At 40.0% G+C, this 18,234-nt stretch overlaps 1 protein-coding gene across 18 annotated transcripts in view; it reads right to left on the reverse strand.

Moving 5' to 3' along the window:
- Positions 1 to 18,234, reverse strand: part of LOC123350389 (butyrophilin-like protein 2) — a 162,175-nt gene that overhangs the window by 82,834 nt on the left and 61,107 nt on the right. For 12 of the 18 annotated variants that reach the window (XM_044988944.1, XM_044988958.1, XM_044988946.1 and 9 more), the window contains 6 exons: positions 16,402 to 16,422; positions 15,851 to 15,871; positions 15,391 to 15,411; positions 11,828 to 11,848; positions 8,904 to 8,924; positions 6,984 to 7,004 (listed from right to left, as the gene is read on the reverse strand). In XM_044988944.1, the coding sequence (XP_044844879.1) occupies positions 6,984 to 7,004; positions 8,904 to 8,924; positions 11,828 to 11,848; positions 15,391 to 15,411; positions 15,851 to 15,871; positions 16,402 to 16,422 (126 nt within the window). The remainder of the gene's footprint in view (positions 1 to 6,983; positions 7,005 to 8,903; positions 8,925 to 11,827; positions 11,849 to 15,390; positions 15,412 to 15,850; positions 15,872 to 16,401; positions 16,423 to 18,234) is intronic. The other 6 variants (XM_044988949.1, XM_044988954.1, XM_044988947.1 and 3 more) reach the window with 3 other exon arrangements.

The following is an 18,234-nucleotide window of genomic DNA, read 5'->3' on the forward strand; positions in this document are numbered from 1 at the left end:
AGAGCCTTTGGTGAGCGACCTTGTCAAAGGCTTTCTGAAAACTAAGTACTGCTTGTTGACACTCTCAACGAATTTTAGTAGATTGGTGAGGCATGATTTCCCTTTACAAAAACCAGGTTGACTCTTCCCCAATAAATTATGTTCATCTATCTGTCTGACAATTTTGTTCTTTACCATAGTTTCAATTAGTTTGCCAGGTACTGAAGTTAGGCTTATCGGCCTATAATTGCTGAGATCACTTCTGGACCCTTTTAAAAAAAATTGGTGTCACATTAGCTATCCTCCAGTCATCTGATACAGAAGCTGATTTTTAGAAACCACAGTTAGTAGTTCTGCAATTTCACATTTGAGTTCCTATAGAACTCTTGGGTGAATACCATCTGGTCATGGTGACTTTTTTCCATTTAGTTTTCCAGTTTGTTCCAAAACCTCCTCTAATGACACCTTAATCTGGCAAAATTCCTCAGATTTATCACCTAAAAAGAATGGCTCAGGTTTGGGAATCTCCCTCACATCCTCAGCCATGAAGACTGATGCAAAGAATTAATTTAGTTTCTCTGCAATAGCTTTATCATCCTTGAGTGCTCCTTTAGCATCTTGATCTTCCAGTGGCCCCACTGTTTTTTTAGCAGGCTTCCTGATTCTGATGTACTTAAAACAATTTTTGCTATTACTTTCTGAGTCTTTGGCAAGCTATTCTTCAAATTCTTTTTTGGCCTTCCTAATTATATTTTTATATTTCATTTACTTATGCTCCTTGCTACTTTCCTCACTAGGATTTAACTTCCACTTTTTAAAGGGTGCCTTTTTATATCTCACTGCTTCTTTCACTTTGTTGTTCACTTTTCACTATGGTGGCACATTTTTGGTTCTCTTGCTATGTTTTTTTAATTTGGGGGTATACCTTTAAGTTGAGCCTCTATTATGATGTCTTTAAAAAGTTTCTATACAGCTTGCAGGGATTTCTCTTTTTTCATAGATTCATAGATTCTAGGACTGGAAGGGACCTCGAGAGGTCATCGAATCCAGTCCCCTGCCCTCATGGCAGGACCAAATACTGTCTAGACCATCCCTGATAGACATTTATCTAACCTACTCTTAAATATCTCCAGAGATGGAGATTCCACAACCTCCCTAGGCAATTTATTCCAGTGTTTAACTACCCTGACAGTTAGGAACTTTTTCCTAATGTCCAACCTAAATCTCCCTTGCTGCAGTTTAAGCCCATTGCTTCTTGTTCTATCATTAGATGCTAAGGTGAACAAGTTTTCTCCCTCCTCCTGATGACACCCTTTTAGATACCTGAAAACTGCTATCATGTCCCCTCTCAGTCTTCTCTTTTCCAAACTAAACAAACCCAATTCTTTCAGCCTTCCTTCGTAGGTCATGTTCTCAAGACCTTTAATCATTCTTGTTGCTCTTCTCTGGACCCTCTCCAATTTCTCCACATCTTTCTTGAAATGCGGTGCCCAGAACTGGACACAATACTCCAGTTGAGGCCTAACCAGTGCAGAGTAAAGCGGAAGAATGACTTCTCGTGTCTTGCTCACAACACACCTGTTAATGCATCCCAGAATCACGTTTGCTTTTTTTGCAACAGCATCACACAGTTGACTCATGTTTAGCTTGTGGTCCACTATAACCCCTAGATCCCTTTCTGCCATACTCCTTCCTAGACACTCTCTTCCCATTCTGTATGTGTGAAACTGATTGTTCCTTCCTAAGTGGAGCACTTTGCATTTCTCCAATTTGTCCAGATCATTTTGAATTATGACCCTGTCCTCCAAAGCAGTTGCAATCCCTCCCAGTTTGGTATCATCTGCAAACTTAATAAGCGTACTTTCTCTGCTAACATCTAAGTCGTTGATGAAGATATTGAACAGAGCCGGTCCCAAAACAGACCCCTGCGGAACCCCACTTGTTATACCTTTCCAGCAGGATTGGGAACCATTAATAACTACTCTCTGAGTACGGTTATCCAACCAGTTATGCACCCACCTTATAGTAGCCCCATCTAAATTGTATTTGCTTAGTTTATCGATAAGAATATCATGCGAGACCGTATCAAATGCCTTACTAAAGTCTAGGTATACCACATCCACCGCTTCTCCCTTATCCACAAGACTCGTTATCCTATCAAAGAAAGCTATCAGATTGGTCTGACACGATTTGTTCTTTACAAATCCATGCTGGCTATTCCCTATACCTTACCACCTTCCAAGTGTTTGCAGATGATTTCCTTAATTACTTGCTCCGTTATCTTCCCTGGCACAGAAGTTAAACTAACTGGTCTGTAGTTTCCTGGGTTGTTTTTATTTCCCTTTTTATAGATGGGCACTATATTTGCCCTTTTCCAGTCTTCTGGAATTTCTCCTGTCTCCCATGATTTTCCAAAGATAATAGCTAGAGGCTCAGATATCTCCTCTATTAGCTCCTTGAGTATTCTAGGATGCATTTCATCAGGCCCTGGTGACTTGCAGGCATCTAACTTTTCTAAGTGATTTTTAACTTGTTCTTTTTTTGTTTTATCTTCTAAACCTACCCCCTTCCCATAAGCATTCACTATGTTAGGCATTCCTACAGACTTCTCGGTGAAGACCGAAACAAAGAAGTCATTAAGCATCTCTGCCATTTCCAAGTTTCCTGTTACTGTTTGTCCCTTCTCACTGAGCAGTGGGCCTACCCTGTCCTTGGTCTTCCTCTTGCTTCTAACGTATTGATAAAAAGTCTTCTTGTTTCCCTTTATTCCCATAGCTAGTCTGAGCTCATTTTGTGCCTTTGCCTTTCTAATCTTGACCCTGCATTCCTGTGTTATTTGCCTATATTCATCCTTTGTAATCTGACCTAGTTTCCATTTTTTATATGACTCCTTTTTATTTTTTAGATCATGCAAGATCTTGTGGTTAAGCCAAGGTGGTCTTTTGCCACATTTTCTATCTTTCCTACCCAGCGGAATAGCTTGCTTTTGGGCCCTTAATAGTGTCCCTTTGAAAAACTGCCAACTCTCCTCTGTTGTTTTTCCCCATAGTCTTGATTCCCATGGGACCTTACCTATCAGCTCTCTGAGCTTACCAAAATCCGCCTTCCTGAAATCCATTGTCTCTATTTTGCTGTACTCGCTTCTACCGTTCCTTAGATTTGCAAACTCTATGATTTCATGATCACTTTCACCCAAGCTGCCTTCTACTTTCAAATTCTCAACGAGTTCCTCCCTATTTGTTAAAATCAAGTCTAGAACAGCTTCCCCCCAATAGCTTTTTCAACCTTCTGAAATAAAAAGTTGTCTGCAATGTAGTCCAAGAACTTATTGGATAGTCTGTGCCCCGCAGTGTTATTTTCCTAACATATATCTGGATAGCTGAAGTCCCCCATCACCACCAAATCTTGGGCTTTGGATGATTTTGTTAATTGTTTAAAAAAAGCCTCATCCACCTCTTCCACCTGGTTAGGTGGCCTGTAGTAGACTCCTAGCATGACATCACCCTTGTTTTTTATCCCTTTTAGCCTAACCCAGAGATTCTCAACACTTCCGTCTCCTATATCCATCTCCACCTCAGTCCAAGTGTGTACATTTTTAATATATAAGGCAACACCTCCTCCCTTTTCCCCCTGTCTATCCTTCCTGAGCAAGCTGTACCCATCCACACCAACATTTCAATCATGTGTATTATCCCACCAAGTTTCAGTGATGCCAACAATGTCATAGTTGTATTTATTTATTAGCACTTCCAGTGCTTCCTGCTTATTACCCATACTTCTCGCATTTGTATATAGGCATCTAAGATACTGGTTTGATATTGCCTCCCAGTTTTGCCCTGACCCTCCTTTCTCTCTGCCATTATAGCCCACGCTCCCTCTTGTTTCCAACCCATCTCCCAGGTCTTCATGTTCCTCACTTACCTGTGGGCTTTGCTCCCCCGTCCCCGTCAAACCTAGTTTAAAGCCCTCCTCACTAGGCACTGTTCCTTTTAATTTCAGTTTAACTAATTTTCTCATTTTTGTGTAGTCCTCCTTTCTGAAATTAAATGCTACAGTGTTGGGCCACTGTGATGTTTTCACTGCCACAGGGATGTTAAATTTAATTATATGATGCTCACTATTACCAAGCGGTCCAGCTGTATTCAGCTCTTGAACCAGATCCTGTGCTTGACTTAGGACCAAATCAAGAATTGCCTCTTCTCTTGTGGGTTACAGGACTAGGTGCTCCAGGAAGCAGTCATTTAAGGTGTCAAGAAACTTTATCTCTGCATCCTGTCCTGAGATGACATGTACCCAGTCAGTGTGGGGATAGTGAAATCCTCCATTATTATTATTATTATTATTATTATTAGAGTTTTTAATTGTTATAGCCTCTCTAATCTCCCTGATCATTTCATGGTCACTATCACCATCCTGGTCAGGTGGTCGGTAATATATCCCTACTGCTATATTCTGGAATTGATATCTATAGATATTCTATGGTACAATTTGGTTCATTTAAGATTTTTACTTCATTTGATTCTACATTTTCTTTCACATATAGTGCCACTCCCCCACCAGTATGACCTGTTCTGTCCTTCAGATATATTTTGTACCCTGGTATTACTGTGTCCCATTGATTATCCTCATTCCACCAAGTTTCTGGGATATGTCCATCAATGGCTGTGTAGGTCCACCATCATCTTATCCATGCATTAAGACCCTGCAGTTTTACTTGTCTAACTAGCCCTGTGTGTGGAACTGGAAGCATTTCAGAGAATGCTACCTTAGAGGCCCTGGACTTCAATTTCTTACTTAGCAGCCTAAATTTGGCCTCCAGGACCTCTCTCCTATCCTTCCCCATGTCATTGGTACCTACATGTACCACGACCACTGGCTCCTCCCCAGCACTGCACATAAATCTATCTAGATGTCTTGAGAGAGCCACAACCTTCGCACCAGGCAGGCAAGTCACCATGCAGTTCTCCCGATCATCACAAACCCAGCTATTTATGTTTCTAATGATCGAATCCTCCATAAATATTATCTGTCTCATTCAAATAATGGGAGTTTCCTCTCCTGGAGAGGTATTCTCAGTGTGAGAGGATACCGCATCATCTGGAAGGAGGGTCCCAATTATGGAATCATTTCCCTCTGTTCTAGTTGGATGTTACTGTTCCCTGAGACATCCATCCTCCTCAACAGCACAGAGTCTGTCAGACTGTGGGTGGGACCATTCTACTGTGTCCTGGAAAGTCTCATTCATGTATCTCTCTGTCCCCCTTATCTCCTGCAGTTCAGCCAAACTAGTCTCCATAGCCCGTACACAGCCTACGAAGGTCAGAAATTCCTTACATCAAATGCACACATATGCCACCTGCCCATCAGACAGGTAATCATACATACTACAGGATAGCCCCCACTGTGTTGCTGGGCTTCTGCCTGCATTCTCTTTTTACTCCTGAAACTCGTTCATTTGTGGATGTTTTGTTTTTATCAGGGTGTGGTTTTGATTTTAAGTTTAAAGTTGTTTAAAGAATGTTAAGTGTAACCAGACCACCTCACACTTCCCCTCTCAACTCCCTCGCAAAATTCCCCTGTTAGCTGCTCCTATTCGCCTGCTCCTCTGGTTGCTTAGGAGCAGGCTTTTTAAAGCCCTGGCCTTCCTGAATAGCCCCTGCCCCGAGTTGATGAGTGCTAAAGGGCTTAGGGATCAAAGCCTCATTAAGAAGCTCTCAGCTTCGCCTACCAAGACTGCAGCAAAGGATTCATGTGTGCAGGACATGTGTCTAGCCCACATCCAGTCCCACAAGTCAACCATCAGCATCATTTCACAGATTACTATGAGCATTGTTTTTCCTTCTTATTAATAAAAATGTATTTTGACTGATGGATTAAAGCCTAGCACTGGACTTCGCTAACAAGTCATGTGACCCAGCATTCTAGATTCTGTACAGTCTATGTAACTCTCTCAGGGTATGTCCACACTAGAGCCAGGAGATGTAATTCCCAGTGTGGAAAGACATGCCCACACTGTCTGTGATTGAGCTAGTGTACTGGAAATACAAGTGTAACCATGGCAGTGACAGCAGTGTGAGGGCCTATCTACCCAACACACGATCCCATCTGAAACATAGGTACATGCTGGAGACAGCTAGCCCATCCTTCTTCCCTTGAAGATGTCACTACACTGCTAATTTTGGTATGATCATTAGTGAAAATGTTAAATAGAGTAGGGCCAAACAATCTCTGTGGGACCACCCTAGAAACACACTCACTCTATAAATTCCATGTTTGCAGTTGCATTTGGAGACCTATGAGTTAGTCACTTTAAATCCATTTAATGTGTGTCATGTTAATTTTATATTGATCTAGTATTTTAATCCAAATGGATTAAACAAGTCAAACACTGCACAGAAGTCTATTATATCAACACTCTTACCTTTATCAAACAAACATGTAGAAAAGAGGAGGCAGGGATGGGCCATCCCCTTCCAAGGGTGGAAGGAGAAATCTAGACAACATGAAGGACTTATACAATACAAGTGATTCTTTTTAAGGTGCTTGGATGCTGTAAGCATCAGTATGTTATATATTTGTAGACAGACAAATTGATATAATATGGCAAATCATTACAGAAAAAGTAAAAAATTAAAATGTATGAATCTAATATTCAGACACATTAAGTAGGGAAACAGATTTCTGTTGCATCCTTAAAATCCTTGTTCAGGGCTTACCCAGGTAGAAGTGTGGATGTGAAAGGATGTTCTATGCGACTAACGACTTACAAAATTCTGTATTTGGTCAATTATCTTCTATTAGCAACTATTTATGTGGAGAAAGATACTGCATGTAACTCAGAGTTTGCAGAATTGGACACATACTGAGAAGTATCTTTTTAAAAAAGGCTTTGCTACATAATGGATGATTTAGGGACTTCTGTTTAGACTGAGAAATATAGGATATACAGTTGAGTTAAAAAGAAAAATCTCAGTGCACCTGCTTAGAAATCAGAGCTAACTTACCATTTTCACGATGGACTTGGTCTGTAAAAGAATAAACTTGATCAAGATTCACATTTTGTTTTTGTTATTGAAAATGAGGTTTTCATTACTATTGACTATGTCAATTCTTAACTTCTGGAATAGCAAGAATTGGGATGTGTAAGGACTTTCATTGGACTAGATGGGCTTTGAATCAGCCCCAAAGTTTCTCAAAACTGTCCAATGTATTTTGGAAAGACCATTTTTGCTATCGAGACTGCTAGAACGAATCAGTACAAATTTTTAAAATGTCAAAGGATAGAAGCAGCCTTACTCTGAGCTTATCACATGCTGCAAAATGTTGTTTCACAGTCAAACCAATAGCACACTTTTGTGACTGGCGGGAGGAAGGGAATTATTCAGGAAATGGATGGAAAAACTTTCTCACAGACAGTTGTCAATTTGATGGAAGTGCTGAAAAGGCAACTTTGACTTACACATTATCTGCTGGAGAGTGGTTGAAAAAGAAAAGTTGAATTAACACAGAGTGTTTCTCTGAATGAGGCAGAGAACGTAATGTGTTTTTTTTTTACTTAAAGATCTCCCAAATTATCAGACACATCATAGCAATAGAAAACTTTCTGCTTTATTTCTTGCCAGAAAAACAAACTGAGGGTTAAACCTGATTGCATTTAATATTATACAATGGGATTCAGAGATGAAGATTTGTCTGCTCAATCTCAGTTCTATGTAGTCTCACCATAAGCTGTCTCTCTCCTCTGCCTGATAAAAAGATTACAATAAATCATTTTACAGTTTCCCAGTGCCTTCCATAGCTGGGTTTCAAAGGAACGAAACACATTTGAAGTAACTACATATTTGCGCTATTGTATAAACCAATCATCTCAATAGTCCCCCAGTAAATAATGCTCAATCTGTCCTCTTCCAGGTGAGGGAACCATTTGGACTTTCATTTAGGCACAAATGATCAGATCTCTCATTATCACCCTCTTAAAGAAATTCACCAAGAAGTCAATACTTGACCATCCTCTTCCATACCCTAGAAATCAGAGCAAACTTACTTTTTTCCACCATGAGACAGTCTGGAACCCCTCCCCCCCCAATATTCTCAATAAATGCACTTTTTTTTCATACTGGGGATCCAGTCGTGCCCCCCTGACATCAGTGGGACTCCTGCAATTGATTTCTCTGAGAGCAGAAACAGGCTCAAAATAAACGAGTATTCTCACTTTTTATATTGTCATATGGCCAACCTGACACCATGCCAGCATCGAACACAGCTACCAAACTTCTTTGGCCTTCCCCAATGATAAATGCCCAATCCCCGCTGATACCGATAAGCAGAAGATATCCAGATAAACATGGGACACATGCACTCAGACCAACTCAGAAACACTCAGAATCCCACTTTTGCCAGTACTAAGTGACTCACATGTGAAAGTCTCTCACAAACACTGCAAAAAGCTCCTTGTCCCTAAGCAATTTAAGAAAAACTCCCCTGTGTCACAGAAATAAATCATTAATGGCATATCTACCGATAAGGCAAATTATTAAGGAAAAAGTTAAGTAAAAATCAGCATGTATGAATCTATAAATTAAGTATATTAAGTACAAGAAAGCTTTAGGTTGCATCCTTAAAATATTTGTTCAGTTCTTACTAAGGTAGAAGTGTGGCTATTAATGCATGTTTTATGTTATGAAAAACTGAGAAAATGCTGTATTTGCCCAACTATCTTCGAAGGGACAATTTATGTGGGGAAGGATACCTCATGCAACTCAAAGTTTGCAGATTCACACACCAATGGAACAGTATCTTTTCTTAAATTCTGCTTGCGCAATGGGTCATTTGGGGGCTTTTATTTAGTCTTAGAAATATAAGATATGCAGCTGAGTTAACAAGAAAAATCTCAGTGCACCTGCTTAGAAATTGGAAGAACTCACTGTTTTCATGCTGGAGTTGCTCTGCAAAAGAAAAACATGTAATCAAGATTTGCATTTTTTTGTTATTGAAAGTTAGGTTCTCAATACCACTGAGTATGTCAATAACGAACTTCTGAAATAGCAATAATTACCTACATTCAGTGAAGAAATTAGGCCCTGTGAGACTTTCCATTGGATTTGATGGGCTTTGTATCAGCCCCAAAGTTTCTCAAAACAGTCCCTTGAATTTTAGAAAGACCTTTTTTTGCTATTGAGACTGGAAGGACAGAGGAGATTTTCAAAAAAAAAATGTCATGGAACAGAAGCGGCAAAACTCAGAGCCTATCATACGCTGAATGACAATGTTGTACAGCCAGGCCTGTGGCACACTTCTGTGATTGGCAGGGCAAAGTTCATTATTCAGGAAAGAGAAGGAAAAACTTTCTCAGTGCTGAAAAGGCAACTTTGATTTACGGATTATCTGAGGGAGAGTTGCTGAAAAAGAAATGTTGAAATAACTCATTCAGAGTTTTTCCCCAAATGAGACAGACAGTGTCACTTTTTTTTAAACGAAAGGATCTCCTAAATTACCAGATGCATCATATATACAGAAATCTTTCTGCATTCTGTTTCACTTGAAAAACTGAGGGTTACATTAAATTGTATTTGATATTGTACAGTGGGAATCCGATGTGAAATTTTGCCTGCTTAATCTGAGTTTCAATGCAGTCTCATAGTAAACTATATTTCTCCTTTCTTTGAAAAGACTACCAAAAAAAATAAATTAAAAGAAGTATTGGAGCATAAGCTTTTGTGGGTGAATACCCACTTTGTCAGATGAATGTAGTGGAAATTTCCAGAGGCAGGTATAAATATGCAGGCAAGAATCAGTCTAGAGATAACTAGGTTAGTTAAATTAGGGAGGATGAGGCCCTCTTCCAGCAGTTGAGGTGTGAATACCAAGGGAGGAAAAACTGCTTTTTGTTAGCCATTCACAGTCTTTGTTTAATCCTGAGCTGATGGTGTCATAACCAACCTCGTTATCTCTAGAGTGATTCTTGCCTGCATATTTATACCTGGCTCTGGAAATTTCCACTACATTCATCTGACAAAGTGGGTATTCACCCACAAAAGCTTATGTTCCAATACTTCTGTTAGTCTATAAAGTGCCACAAGATTCTCTGTTGCTTTTTACAGATCCATACTAACACAGCTATCCCTCTGATACTTAAAAAAGTACACTTTCCCAGTGCCTTAAGTAGATAGGTTGAAAAGGAATGACACACATTTGAGTAACTACATATTTTGCCCTGTTGTGTAAACCAGTCATCTCAGTGGTCCTCAGGGAAATAATGCTCAATCTAGCCTGTCCCAGGTAAGGAAACCCCCTCAACTCCTTGGATAACTGAGAAGATCTTTCACCATTGCCCCTCTTAGAAATTCACCAAGAAATTCACCAAGAGGGTAACATTTGACCTTTCCACTCTAAGCCCTAGAAATCAGAGCAAACTTATGGCTTTCCACCTGGTGCTGGCCTGAACAAAAAAATATTGTCAGTAAATGCACTTTCTTTTCATACAGGGGACCCAGTCCTGCTCCTTGACATCAGTGAGACTCCTGCCATTGATTTAACTGAAAACAAGAACAGGCTTTAAGTAAAGAACTATTCTAACTTTTTATATTGATATATGTCCAACACTATTCCAGCCTCTGATACAGCTACAACACACCTTCAGCCCTCCGGCGCTGATAAATACCCAATCCTGATTGACTCCCATCTGCAGAAAATACCTAGATTCCCCAAGGGATAAATGTACTCAAGCCAATTCAGAATCCCACTATTACCCAGTACATGTGTCAGTCCTTCCCAATCACTGTGAAAAACTCCCTGGCCCTAAGCAATTGCAGAAACACTCCCTCCCCCTGTGTTGCCCCAAAGAAATTACTCCAGGTATGTCTATACTTGAGTTTAGGATGATTTTCTGTTGAATGAAAGGGAGTAGAAACCACGCAGAAAGACTAAATTTCTCCCTGAAGTGTTATTGAAAATGAAATTAATGCTGAAATATTAAATATGTAGATTCTCCTCCACACCAGAAAAAGACTGTTTTATCAAATAAAGATTGTATTACATTATTAACACTGATATCCTATCCATCCCTCTTTTGCTGCTTTCAATACCTCTTTTTGTCTTCGCACCTGCAAGCGAAATTTAGAAACATAGGACATATATTTCTATTAAAAATGCATATAAAAAGATAAAAAATTGGAGGGAGTCTTAAAAATGCAAATTTACCAATTTCATTCTCAAATTCTTTGGCAAAAATACATTTGATCAACATTTATGTCTTTGTTTTTTGAACACATGGTTAACCTTGCAATTGGCTACTTGATTTATTAATTTTATTCATGAGCAGTAGTATGAATGAGCCATATTCCTACAGACTCATATACAGTGAGCTAAATATTTTGGTCCATGGCTTGTGCTATCTGTATATTCAGCCTTTATCTCTTTCTATATTTTGTCTGTCATCATGACTTCACTGTTTTACTGCTAAAAGAATTATCCTCATTCTTTTGCAATGTAAGTTGGATACTGAACACACATGTTCTCACATGAGATTCAGGGTGTATTTGAAATCTATTCTCAATAATATCAAGTTCTACATAAGGTTAGGATACACCTAATATGGACAGTAATCCACTTCATGGGAATTAAATCAATATTGTTTAAATAGAAGTTTTAATCAAAGTCTAGTTTTTTCCTGGTGAAACTCAGCTGACTTAACTGGAGCTACAGACAGGATGTATTTGGCCTCTGATGGGTAGTATATTATTTTGAGAGGACGTATGGCCAAGAAAACTATACAGTGTATGCAATTCCATGAGATACTCTATCCCTTCCCTGCTGCACAATAAAGTTATAGAGATGAATACAAACTTACCACATTTCTCTCGCAGTTCCTCTGCAAATTAATGACATACATTTGAATAAAATACATGTGTTCTCTAGATAATTTGAACTATGTTTTCTATGCAGGATAACTTAGGATAAGGAGCTGTTTAACCTGTTATAGAAAGACTGCAACAAAGGATGAACGTGTGCAGGACACTATAGCATAAGCAAGTATGTCTACCCCACACCCAGTCCCACAAGTCAACCATCATCATCATTCCATAAGTTACTATGATCATTATTTTCCTTCTTATTAATAAGAATTATTTAACTGATGGACTAAAGCCCAGCACTGGACTTCACTAACCAGATCGGGGGAGGTCCCAGTCAATTGGAAAAAGGCAAATATAGTGCCCATATTAAAAAAAGGGAAGAAAGAGAACCTGGGTAACTACAGCCTCACTTCAGTCCCCAGCAAAATCATGGATCAGGTCCTCAAGGACTCCATTTTGAAGCACTTGGAGGAGAGGAGGTTGATCAGGAACTGTCAACATGGATTCACCAAGGGCAAGTCATGCCTGACCAACCTGATTGCCTTCTATGATGAGATAACTGGCTGTGTGGATATGGGGAAAGTGGTGGATGTGATATATCTTGACTTTAGCAAAGCTTTTGATACAGTCTCCCACAGTATTCTTGCCAGAAAGTTAAAAAAGTATGGATTGGATGAATGGACTATAAGATGGCTAGAAAGCTGGCTAGATTGTTGGGCTCAATGGGTAGTGAACAAAGACTCGATGTCTAGTTGGCAGCTGGTATCAAGCGGAGTACCCCAGGGCCGGTTTTGTTCAACATCGTTATCAAAGATCTGGATGATTAATTTTACCCTCAGCAAGTTTGCAGGTGACACTAAGCTGGGAGGAGAGGTAGATACACTGGAGGGTAGGGATAGAGTCCAGAGTGACCTAGACAAATTGGAGGATTGTTCGAAAAGAAATCTGATGAGGTTCAACAAGGACAAGTGCAGATTCCAGCACTTAGGAAAGAAGAATCCCATGCACCACTACGGACTGGAGACCAACTGGCTAAGCAGCAGTTCTGCAGAAAAGGACCTGGGGATTACAGTGGATGAGAAGCTGGATATGAATCAGCAGTATGCCAAGAAGGCCAATGGCATACTGGGCTGTATTAGTAGGAGCATTGCCAGCAGAGTGAGGGTAGTGATTCTTCCTCTCTGTTCGGCACTGGTGAGGCCACACCTGGGCACATGACTTACGAGGAGAGGCTGAGGGAACTGGGGTTATTAAGTCTGCAGAAGAGAAGACTGAGGGGGGAATTTGTCTTCAACTACCTGCAGGGGGGTTCCAAAGAGGATGGAGCTCGGCTGTTCTCAGTGGTGGCAGATGACAGAACAAGGAGCAATGGTCTCAAGTTGCAGTGGAGGAGGTCTAAACACTATTTCACTAGGAGGGTGGTGAAGCACTGGAATGTGTTACCTAGGGAGGAGGTGGAATCTCCTTCCTTAGAGGTTTTTATGGTCAGGCTTGACAAAGCCCTGGCTGGGATGATTTAGTTGGGAATTGGTCCTACTTTGAGCAGGGGGTTGGACTAGATGATCTCCTGAGGTCCCTTCCAACCCTGATATTCTATGATACTATGTGTACACTACAGGTGGGGGTGTAAATCGCAGCTCAGGTGGACATAACTGTGCTAGCTCTGATTGTGCTGGGGGACTAGAAATAAAGGTGTCAGAGTGGCAGTGACAGCAGTGTGCGGGGCTAGCTGCCAAAAGTATGATCTCATCTGAAAAACTAGCTATGTACTTCGAGCAGCTAGCCCATCGTGCTGCCCATGCAGACATGACTATACTGTGTTACGGACTCGGACCAGAAGGGTATAAGAGAGTAGCAGAAGGCACGTGTATCAGCTTCACAACGAGCAGGTCCCTGTTCCCTGGATATCCAAACCAAGGCTACTCCAGGCTAATCAAGACACCTGATGCCAATTAACCAGTTAAGGTTGTTAGGCTAATGCCGGCACCTGACCCCAATTAACTGGCAAAGGGTCAGTTAAGGCCGTTAGGCTAATGGAGACAGCTGGAACCAGACAAGGTCTCACTCATTCTGCTTAAAAGCTCTCCTTTCCAGTCTCCTTGGGGGAAGCCCAGCTGAAAGGAGCTGGAGGAGAGGAAGCATTGCTTTATCCTCAGGTAAGGGTGAAGCTAGGAAAAGGAGACCATGGGAATCAAAGCAACATCAGTGGTGAAGGGAAAACCGCCAACAGCTGCTACCATTAGGATCCCTGGGCTGGAACCCAGAGTAGAAGGTAGGCCTCAGTTCTCCCCTTCCCCCCATGCTTTACAGAGATCCCCCTGAGAGGGGAAGCAGACTTTAGTCCAGGCAGGAGGAGCAACAGAGACTGTGGGTACCACCTTCCCACCTCCCATACTGGCCTGTGATGAAAGTAGCTCAATAAGCTGGGACCTTTGCCACTATACTGAGAAAGGGAGGTCATATTGAGGGCCTTAGTGAGCTTCTGAGGCCACTGGATCTGCCTGGAAGTGTAGGACCCACCAATACAACTGCTAATTTTGGCATGCTAGCTCAATCAGAACTAGCACAGTTATGTCTATCCAAGCTGGAAATTACATCTCCAGCGCCAATGTAGATGTACCGTTAGTGAAGGTGAAGCTTCTTCGTGGATGGAAGAGTAATAATCTTCCCATCTTCCAGGCCATTGATGAAAATGTTAAATAGAGTAATGCCAAGAACTGATGTCTGTGGGTCCTCACTAAAAACACACCCACTCTGTGAGGATTTTGCATTACATTTTGAAACCTATCAGTTAGTAATCTTTAAATCCATTTATCGCATATCATTTTAATTATATATTCATTTGTTTTTTTAATCCAAATGTCATGTGATACCACATCAAATGCCTTATAGACATCTATTACATCAACACTATTACCTCTATCAATCAAATTTGTAAAGAGGCAGAGGACGGGATGTATCAGATCCCTGGAGGAGTGAAAGAAATCTAGACAACATGACAGGCTTTATACAATAAAAGTAATGATTTTTAAGATGCTTGGTACTCTAAGCATCAGTATTTTATATATTTCTAGACAAATAAATTAATAGAATAAGGCATTATTAAAGAAAATGGAGAGAAATCTGTATTTGGCAAAGGGACTATTTATATGGGGAAGGATACCTCACATAACTTAGAGTGCAGTAAGAGTGCACTATCTGTTCTTAAACTCTGCTACACAATGGAATATTCATAGGATTTAATTTAGATTTAGAAATAGAGGATATACAGTTGACTTATAAAGAAAAAACAGTGCAGCTGCTTAGAAATCAGAAGAGTCCTGTGGCACCTTACAGACTAACAGACGTATTGGAGCATGAGCTTTCATGGGTGAATACCCACTTTGTCAGATCCATGTAATAGCACTACATGCATCTGACAAAGTGGGTATTCACCCGCGAAAGCTCATGCTCCAATACGTCTGTTAGTCTATAAGGTGCCACAGGACTCTTTGCTGCTTTTACAGATCCAGACTAACACGGCTACCCTTCTGATACTTAGAAATCAGAGCAAACTTACCATTTTCATGTTGGAGTTGTTCTGCAAAAGAATAAATATGATCACAATTTGTATTTTTTTTTGTTATTGAAAATTTGGTTCTCAATATCATTGACTATGTCAATACTTAATTTCTGGAATAGCAAGAATTATCTACATACTGTGAATAAATTAGGTCCTGTGAAATTTTTCATTGTCAGCCCCAAAGTTTCTCAGAACAGTCCTTTGTATTTTGAAAAGACCATTTTTGATACTGAAACTGGAAGAACAAATGAATAGAGGTTTTTTAAAAAAATGTCAGAGTAGAAGCAGCCTTCCTCAGAGCCTACCATATTCTGAATTAAGATTTTGTACAGACAAGACAATGACACACTTTTGTGGCCAGTAGGATGAAGGGCATCATTAAGGAAAGACTGAAAAACTTTCTCACAGACATTTGTTGATTTTGAGTGGAAGTACTGAAAAGGCAACTTTGACTTACGGATTATTGGCTGGAGAGTTGCTGAAAAAGAAATGATGCAGAGAATGTAACTTTTTTTAACAGCAAATTATCCTAAATTATCTGAAATATAGCAGCAAAAAAACTTTCTACTTTGTTTCCTGCCAGAAAAACAATTTGAGGATTAAATTACGTTGTATTTGATATTGTACAATGGGAGTCATATGTGAAGTTTTGTCTGCTTAATCTCAGATTCAATGCAGTCTCATTGTAAACTGCCTCTCACCTCTGGTTGATGAGAAGACTGCAAAAAAATCAATGTACCACTTTCCTAGTGCCTTCTGTAACTTGGTTGCAAAGGAATGACATGCATTCTAGTAACTACACATTTTGTCTTGCTGTGTAAACTAGTTATCTCAATGGTCCCCAATGAAATAATGCTCAATCTGTTCTGTCTCAGGTGAGGGAACCACCTTGGGTCCCTTTCATGCATAACTGAGAAGATCTCTCATTATCACCCTCTTAAAGAAATTCACCAATAGGGAAATACTTGACTTTCCACCTCCAAACCCTAGAAATCAGAGCAAACTTACTATTTTCCACCTGGTGCCGGCCTGGAAAAAAAATATTGCCAATAAATGCAATTTATATTTGGGACCTATTTCTGCCCCGTTGGCATCAGTGGGATTCCTGCCAATGAATTCACTGACAGCAGGAACAAGCTCAAGTTAACAATTATTCTCACATTTTATATTTCCAAATGGCCTGCCTGATAGCATTTCAGCCTCCAACACAGTTACCAAACCCTTTTGGCCCTTTCCCACTGATAAATGTCCAACCCTCACGGATACCCAGCAGCAGAAATTACCCAGATTAACCAGGGAGAAATGCCCTCAAACCAACTGAGAAACACTCAGAATCCTATGTTTGCACAGTACTGAGTTACTCACGTGTGCCAGCCTGTCCCAATCACTGTGAAAAGCACCCTGTTCCTAAGCAATGGCAGAAACTGCCCTCTTCCTATGTCTCCTGAAATGAATTCAAAGTATGTCTACAGTTGAGCTTTGTGTGTTCTCTGTTTGACTGAAATGGAGCAGAAACCATGCAGAAAGACTAAATTTCCCCCTGAAGTGTTATTGAAAATGGAATGAATGTGAAATATTAAATACATAGATTCTCCTCCACACCAGAAAAAGATTGTATTACATTTTAAGACTGATATCCTATCCCTCCCTCTTTTGCTGCTTTAAATACCCCTTTCTGTCTTCTCTCCTGCAAGCAAAATTTAGAAACATAGGATATACATTTCTACTAAAAATGCATATAGAAAGATAAAAAAATGGAAGGAGTCTTAAAAATGCAAATTTACCTATTTCATTCTCAAATTCTTTGGCAAAAATACATTTGATCAACATTTATGTCTTTGTTTTTTGAACACATGGTTAACATTGCAATTGGCTACTTGATTTATTAATTTTATTCATGAGCTTTAGTATTAATGAGCCATATTCCTACAAACTCATATACAGTGAGCTAAATATTTTGGTCCATGGCTTATGCTATCTGTATATTCAGCCATTATCTCATTCTATATTTTGTCTGTCATCATGACTTCACTGTTTTACTGCTAAAAGAATTATCCTCATTCTTTTGCAGTGTAAGTTGGATACTGAACACACATGTTCTCACATGAGATTCAGGGTGTATTTGAAATCTATTCTCAATAATATCAAGTTCTACATAAGGTTAGGATACACCTAATATGGACAGTAATCCACTCCATGGGAATTAAACAAATCAATTTAAATATTGTTTTAATAGGAGTTTTCATCAAAGTCTAGTTTTTCCCTGGTGTAACTCAGCTGACTTCACTGGAGCTACAGACAGGATGTATTTGGCCTCTGATGGGTAGTATATTATTTTGAGAGGACGTATGGCCTAGAAAGCTATACAGTGTATGCAATTCCATGAGATACTCTATCCCTTCCCTGTTGCACAATAAAGTTATAGAGATCAGTACCTTCCGCCTCCAAACCCTAAAAATCAGAGCAAACTCAGTGAGTTTGCTCTGATTTTATTATTCTCACTTTTTAGATTGACATATAGACTCATAGACTTTAAGGTCAGAAGGGACCATTATGATCATCTAGTCTGACCTCCTGCACAATGCAGGCCATAGAATCTCACCCATCCGCTTCTATAACAAACCCCTAAGCTATGTCTGAGTTCTTGAAGTCCTCAAATTGTGGTTTGAAGACCTCAAGCTGCAGAGAATCCTCCAGCAAGTGACCTGTGCCTCATGCTGCAGAGGAAGGTGAAAAACCTCCAGGGCCTCTGCCAATCTGCCCTGGAGGAAAATTCCTTCCTGACCCCAAATATGGCGATTAGTTAAACCCTGAACATGTGGGTAAGACTCACCAGCCAGC

Source organism: Mauremys mutica, chromosome 15 (assembly GCF_020497125.1).
Source record: "Mauremys mutica isolate MM-2020 ecotype Southern chromosome 15, ASM2049712v1, whole genome shotgun sequence".
Classification (NCBI taxonomy): domain Eukaryota; kingdom Metazoa; phylum Chordata; order Testudines; family Geoemydidae; genus Mauremys; species Mauremys mutica.